This window comes from Arvicola amphibius, chromosome 3, assembly GCF_903992535.2.
Source record: "Arvicola amphibius chromosome 3, mArvAmp1.2, whole genome shotgun sequence".
Lineage (NCBI taxonomy): Eukaryota > Metazoa > Chordata > Mammalia > Rodentia > Cricetidae > Arvicola > Arvicola amphibius.
The window spans coordinates 127406962-127425867 of NC_052049.1; the positions used below are offsets into that span (position 1 = coordinate 127406962).

The following is an 18906-nucleotide window of genomic DNA, read 5'->3' on the forward strand; positions in this document are numbered from 1 at the left end:
GTTGCTTCTAGAAAAGAAATCCAATAAACAAGCACCAGGGACCAGAAGTAGGGAGGTGTCCAAGGCGAGAGCTGGATAGGTGAATAAATCAAAGTGCAATGATCATTCTAGAACCAAGACAAAAGCAACCATCAGATAAAAGAAAACCCTACGAGTTTGAGCTTTAGTTTCCTTTTTAGAAAAAAAGTAAAACAATTACAAAAATTAAATACAGTCTAAAAGGTATAAAATGTCTCCCTATTAAACGCTTCTGCCATTCTTGAAAAAAAAAAGTCAGTGAATAATTTCTTGTGTTTGCAGAGGTTAAAAAAAAACAAAAACAAAAAAAACACAAGAAAAGACCATTGCTGCCTTCTAACAAGAGCGACCAGGCTAGATGCCAGCAAAGTGTCCATCAGTAGTGAATTAGTGAAATAAATTACAGCTCGCCCATACAATGGGATGGTACTGCAAAGAAAGAATTCATTAGAGTGCTTTCACAGCAAGGTCTGCAAATAGATCATTCAGTGAAGAATGCCGAGGTTTGTAAAACATGATTTGTCTCTCTGATATAGGGCACATTAGCCTCACTCAAAGGCAACTGGGCCAACATTACCACCAGGGTGGGTCTCATTTGAAAATCCAAATAAAGAAGTCAGAGACTTGGCAACAGTATACTGGAGAGGATCATACCTACAAAATGATGTCACCATTGCATTGTCATGAATCTTAAATGTCAGGGACGCTGTTCTTGATGTTACCAACATACCTCCCTTTTAACCCACTAAATCCTGAAATACCTTGTTATGAATGTTATGCTTCATTTTTTTCTTTCTTTTTTTAAAAAATATTTATTTATTATGTGTACAGCATTCCCTCCATGTGTGCCTGCAAGCCAGAAGGGGGCACCAGGTCTCATTACAGATGGCTGTGAGCCACCATGTGGTTGCTGGGAATTGAACTCAGGACCTCTGGAAGAGCAGTCAGTGCTCTTAACCACTGAGCCATCTCTCCAGCCCTTCATTTTTTTTCTTGATGTACGTATGCATGTGTGTTTGTACGTGTGGGGTGCATGTGTGAGTGTGAACACATATGTGTATGGGTCAGACGTCAACTTCAGGTGTTATCCTAAGAACTGACACCCATCTCCTTTGAGACAGGGTCACCAACTAGGTTAGGCTGGCGGGCCAGCAGTCCTTCCCCACCTCCCCCCAACAAAACCTGCATTTTATGTGTGGATTCTGGAGGTTTGAACTCAGTTCCTCATGCCTTTGAGGCAAACACTTTACTAACTGAGGCATCTCCCGCCCCTGCTCGTTGATTTTAGACTTGATGTTTTGGGTCACATTTTAATGGCTCTGAAGTCAGGATATTGCTCAACATCATTCTTGGCTTGGCTGCAGCTTGTGACTGAGCTCTCAATGTTGTATGTGTGCAACAAAACCTGTAGATGAGGCGTCAGCAATTGACATATTTATGGGAACCTTTTTTAAAAATTTTATCATGGAGCTGTCTCAGCAGTAAAGGTACTTGCTGCTCTTGCAGAGAACCCAGTTTGGTTCCCAGTACCCACATCAGTCAACTCACAGCCATCTGTAACCAATTACAGGGAATTTGATGCCCTCTTCTTGTTTCTTTGGGTACCTGCATGCAGATGTGCGGTGTAATAAACTCACACAGGCAATGCACATACATACAAATAAAAATTAAAAAACAAATCTTAAAAAAATTGAATGTTGTATCCCCAAAATAACTTAATATGAAGGAGGAAAGAGTTCTTTAGGCTCATGGTTCAGAGAACTTGCCATCCATCTATCCTGGTGGGGAAGGCACAGGGAGGGTGGTGAGAGTCTGTGGCTGGCATGAGCTTCTCACATCATATTGAACCAGGGGGCAAAGACAGAAGGCCAGCACCAAGGATAGGTATGATCTTCAAAGGCCTGCATTCAGTAACACCCTTCAGCCAGCTTCATCCCAAACCCTAAAGGCTCCATAGCCCTCCAAAACTGCTCACAAGCTAGGCAAAAATCATTCAAACCATGAGCCTATGGGGACATCTTATGTTGAGTCCATAACAAGGGTAATGCTGCTCATCTCAACCGCACCTCCTTACTTTGCTCAGCTAGTGACCCCCACAGTATTTGCCCTTCAACTAATACTGGGGCCACATTAGAATAATCCTCCCAACTGTAGCTTTCTCTTTGTCTGCAAGCTTTTCCAGCGGATACAGCCTTCTGCTGTCGGGGATGTTAGTGTTGGCAGAGGTAACATGATTCCTTGTCCATCTGAGATGTCCATAGAGCTGTGCTTGATTTTCTCTTATCTCTGACACCATTTAAGGCCTTTCTAGGGTCCACCAGCATGTTAGATAGAATCCTCTCTCATTGGTTGTTTGTGTATTGTATTACCAGTAAGGCTGAATATCTTTTTGGTATGGACTTTAGTCATCTGTACTCTTTTGAAATTGATCTATTTTATGTCCTTTGCCAATATTTATATCTGAGTGTCCACCTCTTTGACCCACTCATAAGAACTTTTTATGTATGAAGGATATTGGTCCCTTGCAACACACCATGCTTGTCTTTTAACTGTGTGAGGTACTTCTCCTTGTCAGAAGTTTTAAAATATAAGACACTCTCGCAGGGTTTTATTTATGGCTTTATTTTTAGGGGGAAACTTCAAAAGACTTCCCCATCTTTCCTGGTTTCTATTATTACTGTGTGTGTGAGCTCAGGCACGTGCATGCACATGTGAGGTCAGAGAACAACTACTGGGAGTCAGTTTTCTCCTTCCACTGTGAGATAAAGTTCAGGCCATCGGGCTTGCCTCCATAGCAACCACTTTTGCTTGCTGGACCAGCTCTCTGGCCTTTCTCAATCCCCATTTTCCTTAGATATCTGTATGCTTCAAGCTTTTACCTTCTTAATTTGTAACCTCTTTAAACTTTAATTTGATATAAATCCATGCAGTGTGGGGGCCCAATGCCCCCTTCAAGGTGGCCAGCAGTGTGTTCTGGCACGACTCATCTGTTATCAGCAGATTTTTATTACCTTGAGTTCTGCTCCATTGGTCTGTCTCTGTTTATACCAGAACCATACTGATTTGGTCTCTGTAGCTTTGTAAAATGGTTTAATATCTCCTAGAAGAAGACACCAGTGAGTTAATATTATTCTATTAGGAAAATGTTTTTAATATACTCTAGATAAAACTTTTGTTATTTTCTTCACATCAGTGAAGAAATATATGAACTTATTTATGTCCTTGTTTGTTTTCTGTAGTGGTGATGATAAAATACCACGACCAAAAGTGATTTGGTGAGGAAAAAATTTATTTGCGCTTACAGGAGTCTATCATTCACGGATGTCACGGTGGGAATTCAAGGCAGAGACCTGAAGGATCAACTGCCAACGGGTGGCACCACCCACAGAGGCTGGACCCTCCCACATCAATCATTGTTGACTATTCATGAATGGACAGACCCTGCCCTACAGAAAAAAGATCCCAGCTATCCCTGAGCTTGCCCCAAGATCAGGTCACATAATCCCTCCAATCCCAGGGCACCCTGGAAAATTCTGCCCCCAATGAAACCTTGTGTCTTCTGCTCAGTTCTCTGCTGCTTCTCACCCAAGCAGAGGCAGCCATGCCCTTGGGGTTTTCCCTCCCAATAAATCTGGTGGTTTGAATAGGTATGGCCGCCAAAGACTCATGTGTTTGAATGATTGGCCCATAGGGAGTGGTACTATCAGGAGGTATGACTTTGTTGGAAGAAGTGTGTCACTGTGGAGGTGAGCTTTAAGGTTTTATATACTCTAGCTAGGCTTCATGTGACACAGTTGCTTCTGTTTCCTGTAGATTAAGATGTAGAACTCTCAGCTCCTTCTCCAGCATCATGACTGCCTGTATTCCACCATGAAGATAATGGACCAAACCTCTCTGACTGTAAGCCAGCCCCAATTAAATGCTTTCTTTGTAAGAGTTACCATACTCATGGTGCCTCTCCACAACAATAGAAACCCTAACTAAGACAAAATCTCTTCTGTGAGGTTTGATGTGTGGTGTGACTTTGTGGTATTATTTGGCTCCTGACTGACAGGATACCTTTCCCATTTGAGTTTACAATCATTAATAAAGAAAATATCTCAAACCTACAGATCAATCTGATGGAGTCACTTTCTCAAAGTAAGGTTCCCTCTTCCCAGATGATTCTAGCTTGTGTCAAGTTGACAAAAAAACAAACAAAAAATCAAAACAAACAAACAAAACCAAACTAACCATCACAATGTCTTTTGGCCAGTTGTATTTCTCGCTGTTTATTTTGTTTTTTATATTTCATCCTAAATTCTGTTATACTAAAGTAATGATAAAAACAAGGCTTTATTTGCTTGAATTCTCTCTTTTTGCAGGAACATACTCCTTATGGTCTTTTTTGTTGTTTTTTGGCTCTGTGTAGCCTTGGCTGTTCTGGAACTCAGTCTGTAGACCTGGCTGATACACCTCATGTTCTTTTTTTTTTTTTTTTTTTTTTTGGTTTTTCGAGACAGGGTTTCTCTGTGGCTTTGGAGCCTGTCCTGGAACTAGCTCTTGTAGACCAGGCTGGTCTCGAACTCACAGAGATCCGCCTGCCTCTGCCTCCCGAGTGCTGGGATTAAAGGCGTGCGCCACCACGCCCGGCTACACCTCATGTTCTTTTTCATCTGTTTGGTTGCTTGGCCCTGGAAAAGTGAAGTAAATAGCTCCAGACGGTCTGCCAACAGGCAAGGTGGGCAGAGTTTTGCTCTTTAGACTTAAAGCCTTACCGCGGGGCTGGCAGAGGTAGAAGAACCCATAGTAGATACCCATTGTTTTATTTCTAGGGGACCCAGAGACTCATCCAATCATCTGTAGTCTAGTCTAACCTGAAGCTCTCTACACAAGACAGTCATGACCAGATGGCAGCTTCTCTTCAAACAATGTCATGCCAGCCACACGCTCTCACCACCATCCTCTGTGCCTTCCTGCCATAGTGGACTGGAAGTTCTCTGAAAGGATGAGCCAGAAGAAGTCTGTCCTCCTTTGAGTTGTTCCTCTTCAGTGTTTGGTCACAATGATGTAAAAATGGCTTATGCAGACATTGGTGTGGTTTCTAAGAAATGACAGACTCAATCAGTCAAGTCAAGATGAAGGCAGGAGTGGGCCAGAGGGAGCTCACCACTTCCAGTGGCCTCCTCTTCTCAGCTCTGCTCACGATGCTCAGGATGTGGTATTTCCCTACTTGCTTTGCCAGTTCCTGTCCTAGTGCATGCTGGGAATTACAACCTGCAGATAAATGGAAATGATAAAACACTTGAACCCAGCTCATTAATAGTGTGGCTCCTGCATGGTTAGGAAATGGCAATTTGTTCTTCTAAATTGCCAGGTCTCTACCTGAATTATGTATAGACACTGAAAGAAGATTCCAAGAGATTCCTTCCTGCGCAGGGACCATCTGCTCTGCTCCTTCAATGGATAAAACATGCTTTTTAATTCTCGTTTGTCTGCAGGGCTTATCTCATTGTCTTACAGTACACTGTTGCCAGTTTAGAATTAATATTTTGTTCTACTCTCAAGACATTTTAACAGGAAGGCAGGAGGACCAGTATAAGGGGCTGCATTGTGCTTGTCATGCTAATCCAGGAATGTTTTCTCTCTTCGCCTTCTGTGTGTGTGTGTGTGTGTGTGTGTGTGTGTGTGTGTGTGTGTGTAATGCATGTATGTATATATTTCCAAGGTGAGTGATGTAACTTAAAACCTACCTCAGACAGGAAATGCAAAATTTGCAGTTCTTTGGGGAACGTTACATCATCTCTGCATCCATTTAATATATTTTACATAAGTCATCAAAGATACTTCCAACTTTACACATATTAATTCACTAGTCAAGGGTTAATATTGCATTAGGACTGAATTAGATATTTACAGATGGGCATACTATGGGTGACTACCTTAAGAGGATACTAATTGAGAGAGGGGGCAAACTCATCCACTTCAAAGAAATGCATACTAATTAATTATAAAGGTGCTTCATTACGAGAGAGTAAATGATTGTATAGATTGTGTAGGTTTGTTTGTCCTAGTTGGCCATCAGTAACTTGTTTTAAAAACAGGAGTCCTGAACAGAGCTTGCAGGTATGGAAAAAGTATAAAAGCTGGAATGGAATAAGAGAACTGGCAAAAATATTTAGACAATGGAAGTGGGTGGAGGGCTAAAGTAAAACCTTAATTTTTCCCTTAAACTTAAAAAAATCATGTCTCCTTGCCACAGCATGTGGGTAGCTTCATGCCTTGTTATTCTAGCACTTGTTTTTTAATAACTTTGTCTCTACTGACTGTACAAGCCTGAGCATGTCCTGCATCTGAGTTCTTCACTGTAAAATAAGACAGGGCTGCAGGGGTACAGGAAGCGGGTGGCATGACAGCACTGAGCTCCAGCATTTTATTTGGCAGACGTAGCCAAGGCTTGGGCTGCGATTTTCAGAGAGTCACAGATCTGGGGAGAAGGAAGTGGGGAATAAACATTTTTTAATCTTGGCTAATAGGCACTGACACACGAATCTGTCACCTAGATCTTGCTAGCCTCAGGGTCAGAGGACCACAATGGGAGCATCATGTGCACTCACTCAGGTAGAAATGTCCTGGGGAAGAGTAGCCAGGTGGTAGAAATGAAAAGAATGGAGACACCATAAGTAGGAGAAAAAAAAAGATTAAGAAAAAAATTCTAGTTCTAAAACTGGAATCGTTGCAGTGACACCAGACGACAGATGTTGTCATTTGTCTTAGTAGCTCCAAAGGGGAAGGAATAAACCTGGAAACCCCAGGGAGAGAAATGTGACTCGATGTAAGGCGGGATTTTCTCGAAATGGAGGTGGTTTAGCAATGAGAGCGGAAGCCTGCTGAGCTGTTGCTGTTTTCGTTTGTACTTGGTTTACATGTTAAGTCAGAGGCTGTGGAGACTCAAATCAGGATTCCTAGTTGGGGAAATAAATAGCTAGATGATCCCTAACGTTCCATTTTAAATCTTATGAGTGTGTGTGTGTGTGTGTGTGTGTGTGTGTGTGTGTGTATGTGTGCGTGTGTTGTATGTGTGTATATAGGTGCTTGTGGGTGTGTGTGTGTGTCATGGTGCAAGTGTAGAGGGCAGAGGAAAACCTCAGGTGTCATTCCTTGCTTCCACCTTGTTTGACCCTGGGTCTCATCTCTGCTGTCTAGCTGGATCTTGAGCTCCCTGGGATTCTCCTGTTTTCATGTTCCATCTAGCAGAAGGACTATAGGTGCATGCTACCATGGCTACCCTTATGTGGGCTCTGAGGATCCAGACTCAAGTCTTGATGTTTACAAGGATCCTAGTTGAGTATCTGCCAACTTGACACAAGTTAATCTTCCGTCTGGAAAGAGGAGTCTCAGTTGAGAAAAAATCTCTACTTGTCTGTAGGCAAGTCTGTGGGCATTTTCTTGATTGATAATTGAAGGGGGAGAGTCCAGCCCACTGTAGGCAGTGCCACCCCTGGGCAGGTGGACCTGGGTGGTATAAAAAAGCAGGCTGAGCAATCCACAAGGAGCAAGCCAGTAAACAGCACTACTCCATGGCCTCTGCTTCAGTTCTTGACTCTGGGTTCCTGCCTTGGGTACCTGTCCTGACTTGCCTTCATGATGGACTGTAATCTGGCCATGTAGGCCAAATAAACCCTCCTCCCCAAGTTGCTTTTGTTTATAGTAAAAGTGATCAGCACGGCTGGTGATAGAGGCACAGACCTTGAAGTCCAGCACTTGGGAGGCAGACACAAACTGATCTTTGTAAGTTCTAGGCCAGCTTGGTTTACATAGTGACTTCTAGATCAGCAAGGGCTTCATAATGTGATTGTCTCCAAGGAGGGAAAAAAAAGATTAGACGGGAGAGGTGAGGAATAATAGTATGGAGAGGGTGGAACAAGAGAGTGATGGAGGGCTGAATATGAACAGCTTGCAAGGTATGAATTATGAAAATGCCATAAGGAAACCTCTATTTTACACATTCGTTCAAAAAGAAATCAAGCTGAAAAGTAGGAACTTTCCTGGGTTCCCTGCATGTGGCAGGTCTCATAAAGAGCTGTATTGACGGAGCTAACAAGAGACGTTCTCTTTGCAAACCCGTGTTAGAATATGAATAAATCTTTTGCCTCCATTATGGACGTCAGCAGCATACAATCATGACATGACCTTGTGGAACAAGCACTTGCCACACCCAGGGTGGTCCTGGACACAGAGAAAAGCAAGTGATTATTTGCTAAATTTGCAAATTAGCTAAGACCCAACTTTCAGTCACAGTGTCGGAGAATATTTCTATAAACTCGGATATATTATGGCAGAAATATTAGTCACTTCCTTGGTTCGATGCAGGTTCTCTAGGGAATCTATGCAATTCAGTCGTGTCTGAAACAGGACTAGCGAGATAAGGTATCTCATCAGGGAGAAATTGAAAAGAAGAAATGGAGTAGGAGGGACTAGCATTAGGAAGGACCGTGTAATAAAGGTCACTGAGAGGAGATGGGAGGGAAAAAATCAATGAAGAGCTGCAAAAGACAGAAAAAAAAATGTAATAGCTGAAGTTAATTTAAGGCAAGACAAATGGAGCTGCACTTGGGTTATGGGTATGAAGCTGAGTACAGTCCATTTTATTTTTATGCAATATCCTTAAAACTCCATGTCACGAAGCACTTAACATAAAACACTCAATAAGAGAATCAATTAAAGACTGGGAAAGACATAAAATGATTTTAATTTTTTTTCACTTTGCATTTTTATACCAATTAATTTCAAAACGAGTTGCTGGGTTGTTGATTTGCATTTTTGCTATTGATGTAGCTTTGTCCTTTGCATTGGCCCAGCTCAACATGTTCACTATATGGAATCAAAGTCCCTGGAAATAATTATTTCACAGAATGTTTCATGATAGAATTTCTGCAAGACTATACATGTCCTCCACAACCCAGGTACCCTTTTCCTTCTCACCCATTTCTTTTAGTTCTTTTTATTTTATCCATACAGATGTATCTCATATCTGTGCCAGATCAGACTCTCATACCTCTTGCCTAAGCCAAGGTTGAAAAATACAGATAATCTCAATCGCAGGAGGCCCAGACTATTTCATTGAATGCCAAACCTCTGACTAAACAGCTCTATTTTCCTAGCTCTCACTCTCTCTCTCCTTCTTCTTCTCCTTTCCTCCCTCCCGGTCTCTATCCTGTGTGTGTGTGTGTGTGTGTTTGTGTTTGTGTGTGTGTGTGTGTTGTACATGTTCATGAGAATATGGAGTCCCTCTCCTTTTTTGTTTTTGTTCTGTTTTTTTGATGTCTATGTATCCCTGTTTAGTCTGGAATTTGCTATGTAGACCAGGCTTGCCTCAGACTTACAGAGATCTGTCTGCCTTTGCCTCCTGAGTGCTGGGATTATCAAGTGTGCACAACCATGCTAGGCTCCCTCTCTACTTTATTTTTTGAGGTAGGATCTCTCACTGAGCCTGGAACTTGTAGATTGGCTAGACTTACTTGCCAGCAGGCTCTGAAGATATGGTTGGGTCTACTCTCGAGTGCTGAGGTTACAGACACTGATCACCACACCTGGCCTGTTACATGAGTGCTTAGGACCCAAACTCAGGTCCTCATATTTGAGCAGCAAGAACTTTCCCAATGGAGCCATTTCTCTAGCCTTCCATTGTTATGTATCTAATAGACCTCTCAAACTACAATTTTAATTAATCATTTGTGTTTTTTGTTTTTTTTTAAATTTATTTATTTATTAAAAATTTCCACCTCCTCCCCTCCTCCCATTTCCCTCCCACTCCCCCCATTCCCTCTTCTCCTCCCTCTCCAGTCCTAAGAGCAGTCAGGGTTTCCTGCCCTGTGGGAAGTCCAAGGTCCTCCCCCCTCCATCCAGGTCTAGGAAGGTGAGCATCGAAACAGACTAGGCTCCCACAAGGCCAATCCATGCAGTAGAATCAAAACTCAGTGCCATTGTCCTTGCCTTCTCAGTCAGCCCTCATTGTCAGCCACGTTCAGAGAGTCCCATTTGATCACATGCTCCATCAGTCCCAGTCCAGCTGACCTTGGTGAGCTCCCATTAGATCAGTCCCATTGTCTCAGTGGGTGGACACACCCCTCGCGGTCCTGACTTCCTTGCTCATGTTCTCCCTCCTTCTGCTCCTCATTTGGACCTTGGGAGCTCAGTCCAGTGCTCCAATGTGGGTCTCTGTCTCTATCTCCATCCATCACCAGATGAAGGTTCTATGGTGATATGCAAGATATTCATCAGTGTGGCTATAGGATAAGGCCAGTTCAGGCACCTTCTCCTCTGCTGCCCACGGAACTAGTTGGGGAAATCCCCTTGGACACCTGGGAACCCCTCTAGAGCCAAGACTCTAGCCAACCCTAAAATGGCTCCCTTGGTTAGGATAACGTCTTCCCTGCTTCATTTGTGTTTCAAGCTATTTGTTTGTTGTTTTATTTTTGAGACATGGTCCTATGATGTAGTTCAGGCTGGTCTTGAACTCACAATCTTCTTGCCTTAGCCTCTCAAGTTCTGGGATTCCGAGCATGCACCACATCCTCAACCCGAAATATGTTCTTGCAGCAATCTCAGCAAATGGCAGTTCCATTCTTCACATTGTTCAAGTTTCCAAACCTTGGGGTTTGGGAGTTTTTTCATTCTTCCACACTGCTGCCCATCTCTTATCATATGATGCAGGTACTGCCTTCACAGGTCAGCACAAATCACTTTGTGTCATTTCAGCTGTCCCCTAGGCCACGCTATCAACATGCTTCATCTGAATATTGCAATACCTTGTCTCACTTGCCCTCCCTAGGGCAATCAGAATGATCTCTCTAGGTTATACCATACTTCGTCTCAAAGCTTTTCAGTAGCTTTATATATGCCGAAGTCAAACACCACAGCCCTCCACTATGGCCTATAAGAGCCTTCACACAGTCCCTCTCAAACCTTACCCAATTTACCTCCTACTTTCTCTTGTCTTACTTCATTCCAGATACACCAAAAGAAAAACTGGCATGCCCCTACCCAGGAGCCTTTTAGAGACCTCTCAGACTGAACAATGCTTCCCTGAAGAGAAGCTTGGGCTGTGCCCTTCCTTCTCCGGGTTCCTGTATAGGAAACATCACTCCAAGGTGCTTTAGAAGATTTCCCTTAATAAAATGTAGTCCCTCACTCTTTCCCCCTCCCACCCCTTGCTCCCTATTTCACCCATTCTGCTTTCTCCATAGTCCTCTATGTGCACGTATCATCGCTTGTCTGGTTCTGGAAGTTCCTCACCTCCAGAATGCAATTTTACTGAGTGACACACAGGAATTTTTGTCACTTTATCCCCAAACTCTAGATCACCTGGCATATAATAGACAGATAAGAGGTATTTGTTGCATGGTTAAAAACAGCCTCCGTTAGGGTTAAATGAACACTATCCTATCAGACACAGTCTGCACAGTGCTTGGCCCAAAACAAGGACTCAACCAGCCCCAGATGCTGTGGTTATTGATCTCCACCCAAGTTGTATAATAAAGCCCATGCATCATGAGAGATTCGGGACAAGGGGAAACTCGCTTACCTCCTCTTCGGCCCTCAAGGCTATGTGGGCCATTTGAACTCTGGGATTCCAATGACGATGTGGTGTACTTAAAGTTGCAGAATGGCGGAAACTGGGGAGAGTCATGAGACTGCATCTCAGGGAGTAAATGTTTACTGTGTTTTATGTGCTTGGTCTACTAAAGAGGGCTGTTTTCATTGACTTGGCCCAAATTGATCAGTCATCTGCAAGAGGCCTCAACTATGTACTGCTTTCTATAAAGTTGATTTACTTGTCTTTTCTTAAATTGCTTTGGTATTTGGGGATGTTTAGAGGTCGCTCTGTCTGTTAACATCAACCAAACACTAACAGTCCTTACTCACACACAGGTCATCCACGGCTGAAGGAAACAGGGCCTGACATCCTGCAGGGATCCTGGATTAGCTTCTCCTTGGCCTGGTGTCTGTTGATGTAGTCTTTCTACATAAACCAAACTGGAAACTCTTTGAAATTAAAATACCTGAATTAGGCTAGCAAGATGGCTCGGCAGGTTAAGGAGCTTGGAACCAAGCCTAAGGACTTGAGTTCAATCTCTGGGACCTGCATGGTAGAAGAAGAGAAAGTAAACCCGCAAGTCATCATCTGACTTCCCCCAACACACGTGGCCCGGTGCTATTCCCAAATACCCAGATACTGAAGTATGTCTTCCTTTGACTCTCCTCCACAAAGCTCAGCTCCACAAGAGATTTTCATAAATGTGGGTAAGTGTTTGAATGTGTGAACATTTAGTGAGACTGGATTCCTAACTCTGATCACCATTAGGTTGTCTTGGAGCTTTTGTGTTGCAAATGCCCTTTCCATCAATCCTTTAACAGGGGTTCCTTCTCATTCTCAGAGTCATGGCTCTCTGATATTTACTTATTTATTTATTTATTTATTTATTTATTTATTTGTGTGTGTGTGTGTGTGTGTGTGGAGGGGGGGAGGGTATGCATGCGTTATTCTGGGCCTGAGAAGAGATTCAGACGGACTTAGAAATGCCTGATAAATGGAAGGTCAGGCCCACAGTAAGAAACTGATTTATATTTTGGTTTAGTATGAAAGAGAATGGAAGGCATTTGTTGGGGCTTATGAGAAAGGAGAGCCTGATGTTGATCTGGGTCACACACATGCATCAAACTTGCAAGGTCTCCAGCCTGGGATTGGTGGCGAGAACCTGGGAGAAGCGGCCATTTCACAAAGGTTTAGAATATCTATCTTGACCACTGGGCACCTCCCGCGTAGGAAGGGACTCTGCTGGTCATACTCTGCCAGTTTGCAGAGAGGCTCTGTTACACAAATAGCAGCGTTCTCACTAGCTGAGAGACGTGTACAATATGTCTCTAGCAGCTGGCCCCACACGGGAGTCATGGTTCTCAGGCTGACACTAAGTGTGCCTTAGGTGCTTGTCACATGGAGAGTCTGCTTGGCTCCACTTTATAGAGTCCAGATCACACACAGCATATGACACATTTGATTTTAATGGAGGCAGTTGATTCTAAACCCCACATTCTTCATCACTTCTTGACACGTCCAGGGCTCTCTAAAACAGAACAGACGTTCCAGAAAGAGACCCAACCACATATGAGTGTGGTCAGTATTGGAGAGAATTTATCTTAAACAGAGAAATAATTGGTATTGGGGCAAGTGTACAGCCATCTTTAGAAAGGTCGTTCTGAACCTGTACCTCACATTGGATGTCAGGACAAACAGTGTATGGGTCACATAGATGTTGTAAAAGAAATGCGTTTACAGGGGTCAGTGAGATGGCTGAGTGGGCAAAACTCGATGTCCCGAGTTCAATCCCCACAGCCCACATGGTGGAAGGAGAGAATCAACTCCCTAAGTTGTCCTCTGGCTGCTACACGAATGCTATGGCATTGCTCCCCACCCCCATCCCTACCCCATAAGTAATAAAGAAGGCACTCAAGGGAAGAATGCATAGAGTAAGAATGTGTGTGTGTGTGTGTGTGTGCGCGCGTGTGTGCGTTTGCATGTGCATGCATGTTCTTTTATAGCACAGAGGTAGAAAAAGCCCTCTGAATGATTCAAAATAAAAAAGTCAGAATTGAAGACAGGTAAGCTCGATTACATAAAAATATAAAAAAGAAAAATGATAAAAAAATGGAAGAAAATTAACTCAATAGAAGGACTAATTCTTGTTATCTAAACAGAAATAGATGTTGATAAGATAAAGACTGGGGACTTAAAATAAATTTAAGCAAAGAACATGGATTAGCCACAGAGATGGAGGAAAAAAAACTATGAATTATTTAAGAAAAAATAATTGCCCGGGAATAGTGGTACATGCTTTTAATTCCAGTACTTAACAGACACAGGCAGGAGGATTTCTGTAAGTTTGAGGCCAGCCTGGTTTATTGTATCGAGTTCCTGGACTAAATAGAGAGACCCTGCTTTAAAAAAAACAAGAACAGTTTTTCTCCCGAGCTCTCCTTACAGTTCCGGTGACGCTCCCGGAGTTTGTTTACGTCCCCCCCAGACCTAGCGGCTGAGTAGTTCTGCTTCTTGTACTCCAAGATGGGGAAGTCGTTCGCTAATTTCATGTGCAAAAAGGATTTTCATCCTGCGTCCAAATCCAACATCAAGAAGGTATGGATGGCAGAGCAGAAAATATCATATGATAAAAAGAAACAAGAAGAATTAATGCAACAGTACCTTAAAGAGCAAAAGTCATATGATAACAGATTGCTTATGGGAGATGAGCGTGTAAAGAATGGCCTGAATTTCATGTATGAGGCCCCACCGGGAGTTAAAAAAGAAAACAAAGAGAAGGAAGAAATGAAAGGAGAGACAGAATACAAGTTTGAGTGGCAGAAAGGTGCTCCGAGAGAAAAATATGCCAAAGATGACATGAACATCAGAGATCAGCCCTTTGGTATCCAGGTTCGAAATGTAAGGTGTATTAAATGTCACAAGTGGGGTCATGTGAACACAGATCGAGAATGTCCCTTGTTTGGTCTTTCTGGAATCAATGCAAGTTCAGTTCCTACTGATGGCTCAGGGCCGTCGATGCACCCCTCGGAGCTAATAGCGGAGATGAGAAACAGTGGGTTTGCACTGAAACGAAATGTACTGGGGAGAAACTTGACCGCAAATGATCCAACACAGGACTATGTCGCCAGTGACGGTGAAGAAGACTCTGAGGTTGAATTCTTGAAGTCGCTGACGACCAAGCAGAAACAGAAGCTCCTCAGGAAACTGGATAGACTTGAAAAGAAAAAAAAGAAAAAGAAAAGTGATAAGAAAAAGAAAAAGCTACAGAAGAGCAGAAGTAAACATAGAAAACATAAAAACAAATCCTCTTCTCCCTCCCCCATTCCCCCTCCCCCCTCCCCCTCTTCCTCCTTCCCCTCTCCCTCCCCCTCTTCCTCCTCCCCCTCCCCCTCCCCCTTCCCCCTCCCCCCTCCCCCTCTTCCTCCTCCCCCTCTTCCTCCTCCCCCTCCCCCTCCTCCCCTTCCCCTCCCCCTCCCCCTCCCCCTCCTCCTCCTCCTCCTCCTCCGACACTTCAGAAAGCAGCAGTGAGAGTGACAGCAAAGAGAAGCAAAGAGAGAAGAGGAAGAAAAAGAAGAGAAGCAAATGTTCAGGCAGTAAAACCAGTGACTCTAAAGCGGATAAGACTAAGAACAAGCTTCATGAAGAACTTCCTAGCAGTCACGGTGACAGGGGAAGAACCGTGGAAAAATTGAGGCTCCTAAAACAAGAGAGTTCTGGGGAGAATAGCAAGCAGATCCATTCTGGTTCTGACCGGAAGTCCAGAAGCCATCGTCATAGTTCAGAGAAGAAAGGGTCTGACAGGAACAGGAATGGGGGAATCGGAAGTCACAGCAGGGCTGAGAGCTGCAGGAGAAGCCGAAGCAGGAGCCCTCATGAAGACAGGGACAGAAGAAAGGACACCAGAAGCCATGGCCATGGTGGCTGTAGAAAAGCCAGTGCACAGTGAGCTCCGGAGACTGAGGAGCAGCAGAGGGACAGCTGTCGGGAGCAAAGGACTCCATTTCTTACCGTATCCTCAGCAAGGGCTAACTTGCACATTGTTATCTAATAAAGAAAAAATCTTCTTAATTTTCCATCTCTATAAACTTTCATTTCAAGTATGAAAGCACTGAGTACCACAAGGTTGAGTTCGCAGATCTTTATAGGGACTCTTTTTAGGGGATAAGAATTTTGTTTCTGTTGGTAGCTGTTTCTTATGCCTTGTACCAAATTTAAAATTTAAAAATATGTTAAGTCATTGTGATTTTGTTGTTGTTTTGAAATAGCATTGAAACAGTGACTACCGTGAAAAAAAAAAAACAAGAACAAAAAAACCCAGACAATTAAATTAAATTTAAAAAAAGAAGAAATTGGTATTAGTTGGGCATGGTGGCACATACCTTTAATCCTAGGACTTGGGAGATAGAAGTAGGTGGATCTCTGTGAGTTTGAGGGTAGCCTGGTTTACATAGTTCCAGGCCAGCCAGGACTGTGCAGAGAGACCCTGTCTCAAAAAAGGTAACATTTGTGTGTGTGTGTGTGTGTGTGTTCTATGTGTGCCACCCACAGCACATATATGAAAGTCAGAGGACTACTTCTACCATGTGGGACTCTGGGAACTGAACTCAGGTCAACAGTTTAGGCAATCGGTACCCTTACCCACTGAGCCATCTTGCTGGCCACTGTTTTTTTTTAAGAACATGATAAGATCTCACTTTAACTCATAAGAGAAAGGCAATGAGTTGGTGTGCTGATGATGCTCAGATACTGATGTTTACATATCTGATTGGCAAAAATCCAAACACTTAATGGCATCTAGTATGGTGAGGCTGTGGGAAAGAGGCGTTCCCTCACACACACTATTGGTGGGAGTTCCTAATGCCACGGCCCTGTTGATAATGCCTGTTAAAACACAAAAGCTGATTTCTAACCAAAAAACCTGCTCCTAGGGACTCCCACTGCAGATCCATTGGCACTGCAGATGATGGGTCCCCACGTCATGACAGCATCACTGTGTGGCAGATGGGCAACCACTCAAGTGTCCATCACTTGCAATCTGGATGGACTAGAGTAGATACACACAATGGAATAGTATGGACTCACAAAATGGAGAGAAATACAAGGGGATCTCCCTGTGTGTGGATTTGTTAGAATATACAGGGAAGGGCAGACTGCCAAGTAAAAGAACAAAGGGTAGCATGTGCATACAGTTTGTTGATTTTTTTTTTGTGTATGTGTGTGTGTGTGTGTGTGTGTGTTGGGAGAGGGAGCATGTGCATGTCATAGCATGCATGTGCAATCAGAGGGTAAGCTGTAGGAGCTGGTCCTCTTCTAACATGTGGGTTGTAGGAATCAAAGAAAAGTTGCTGGGTTTGGCACCTTTACCAGCTGAGTCGTCTGACAGGATCACGGTGTGTTACCTTCTGAGTCAGAAACAGACGAACTAAAATGATGCATTCGTGTTAGCATGAAAACAACTGGAAGTACAAATAGTAAAAACCTTAGAAGCCAAAGGTACCCTCTGAATGTATCTACCACAGTCTATGAGACAAAGTCTCTCCCTGACCCTGGAGCTCAGGGTTTTACCTCGCTGGCTGGCCAGCAATCCCTTCTGAGTCCTCCAATACCAGCACTGGGACTATGGGCACACACTGACACACTGGCTTTCTTTGTTGTTCTTGTTGTTAAATATAGGTGCTGGGCATCTGAACTTGTGCCCTCATGCTTGGGCAACAAACAGTTTACTTACTGAGCCATCTCCCTAGTTCTGGGTTATGAGGGAGAGAAAGTAGAGAATAAGTTGGACAAAGAGGGAAGAGAAATCTGTCACCCTTGAATTTTCTACAGGATTTTGATTTTTAAGCCATGAGATTGTATTAGTTAATAAAGACAACCTATCTCAAACAACATTTTATTGTCTTCATATTTATTTTACCAATTGCTCTTTTTCAATACCCTGTGTTAATTTTAGTTCTGGATAACAAGTCTGACCTAGTTTTGGTCTATCTTCAAAACAACAAACTGATCCCAAAGTTACTGATTATGTGAATTAGAACAGTCCGTTGTATTTGGTCCAAGAGTGTGGTCAGCAGAGCCTAAGTAGACAATTTCTTAAAGACTGTAGGAAATTTGAGACTTATTAAGGCAAAGAATGACAATAATTCAATTTAAACTAACAAGTGGCTTTCCCTGAGAGAAACAAAGCTTCAAGAACATTTTCTAGAGGGGAGATTCATGTCAAAGCTACTACTGATCCACTGGTGGCATTTGGCAGCATCAGGCTTGCCTGAACACATTGGACAACCAATGGAAAGAGGATGAAGAATTGAGATCACGGGCAGGGATAAGGCAGGTGGATTACACTTTTAGCCTCCATCTCTTTGAAAGACAACAAGGGGGATTAAAATTAAAGGGAAAAAAAAAGCCAAGGTGGACAAAAGGAGTCAGTGACTCAAATCAATATTAAATAGGAAAGAAAACAAAGGAGGTTTGGAGTGTCTACTTTGCCAGCATTTTGGTAAACCCGCCAAATATCCCTATTAGACAGGTTTAATTGAGCAGTTTAATGACAAGGAAACAGACTCAAATTAGCTGAGCCCAACTCAGGAAGTAGTCATTAAGCTATGGTCTAGCTGATGTCACTACTCCCTCCTTCTTGTAGCATTGCCTGCAAGTCTGCACTTTAGCAATAGGCTGTCTAGAAGTTGTCACCCTTCTCCAAACAGCCCTAGATCTCCTGATGCCCCTAGCTGCCACTTGCACCAACTGACAAAACCTGAAGCCTCCTGAGGCTCCGCCTCCTGTGCGGCAATCATTGGCTTTCTCCCTGCCCTGCCCTTGACCCCACATAGTTGGCGTCCTGGCTTTAAAACAATTTTTAAAAAAGGATTTACTTATGTGTATGGGTGTGTTGCCTACATGGATGTCTGTGTACCACGTGAATTCAGTGTCCCACTCGGCCAATACAAATGCCTGATCCTCTGAAATTGGAGTTACAGACTGTTGTGAGCCACCATGTGGGTGCAGGGAACCGAACTCCCCATCTCGTACTAAAGCAGCCAGTGCTTTTAACTGCTGAGTCTCTCTTCAGCCCCTTGGAGCCGTAGCTTTTATGGAGGTCTTCCTGAGAGAATGAGCACATTGCCTTAAACTTTTTTATTGTTTTGAAGCTTTTCCACTACAGGAATGTGCTCTGGGTGGGCTAGTTTCCCTGTCCAGTGGTTCTGAGGTGTGTTCAATCCATGGTGTGCTTTCTTGTCTAGCATACTAGGAAGACTCCGTCTGCCCCCCTGCTCTCTAGTCTCCTGCTTATCACCCGAGGAAACTCTAAA

The 18906-nt window shown here is 43.4% G+C and overlaps 1 protein-coding gene across 1 annotated transcript; it reads left to right on the top strand.

Moving 5' to 3' along the window:
• Positions 1 to 14056: 14056 nt before the first annotated feature.
• LOC119810320 (corepressor interacting with RBPJ 1) lies at positions 14057 to 14908 on the top strand (the record flags this gene model as incomplete). Its single annotated transcript, XM_038323741.1, has 1 exon — positions 14057 to 14908. A coding segment is annotated over exon 1 (789 nt), but the record flags the coding sequence as incomplete, so codon positions are not given.
• Positions 14909 to 18906: the final 3998 nt, after the last annotated feature.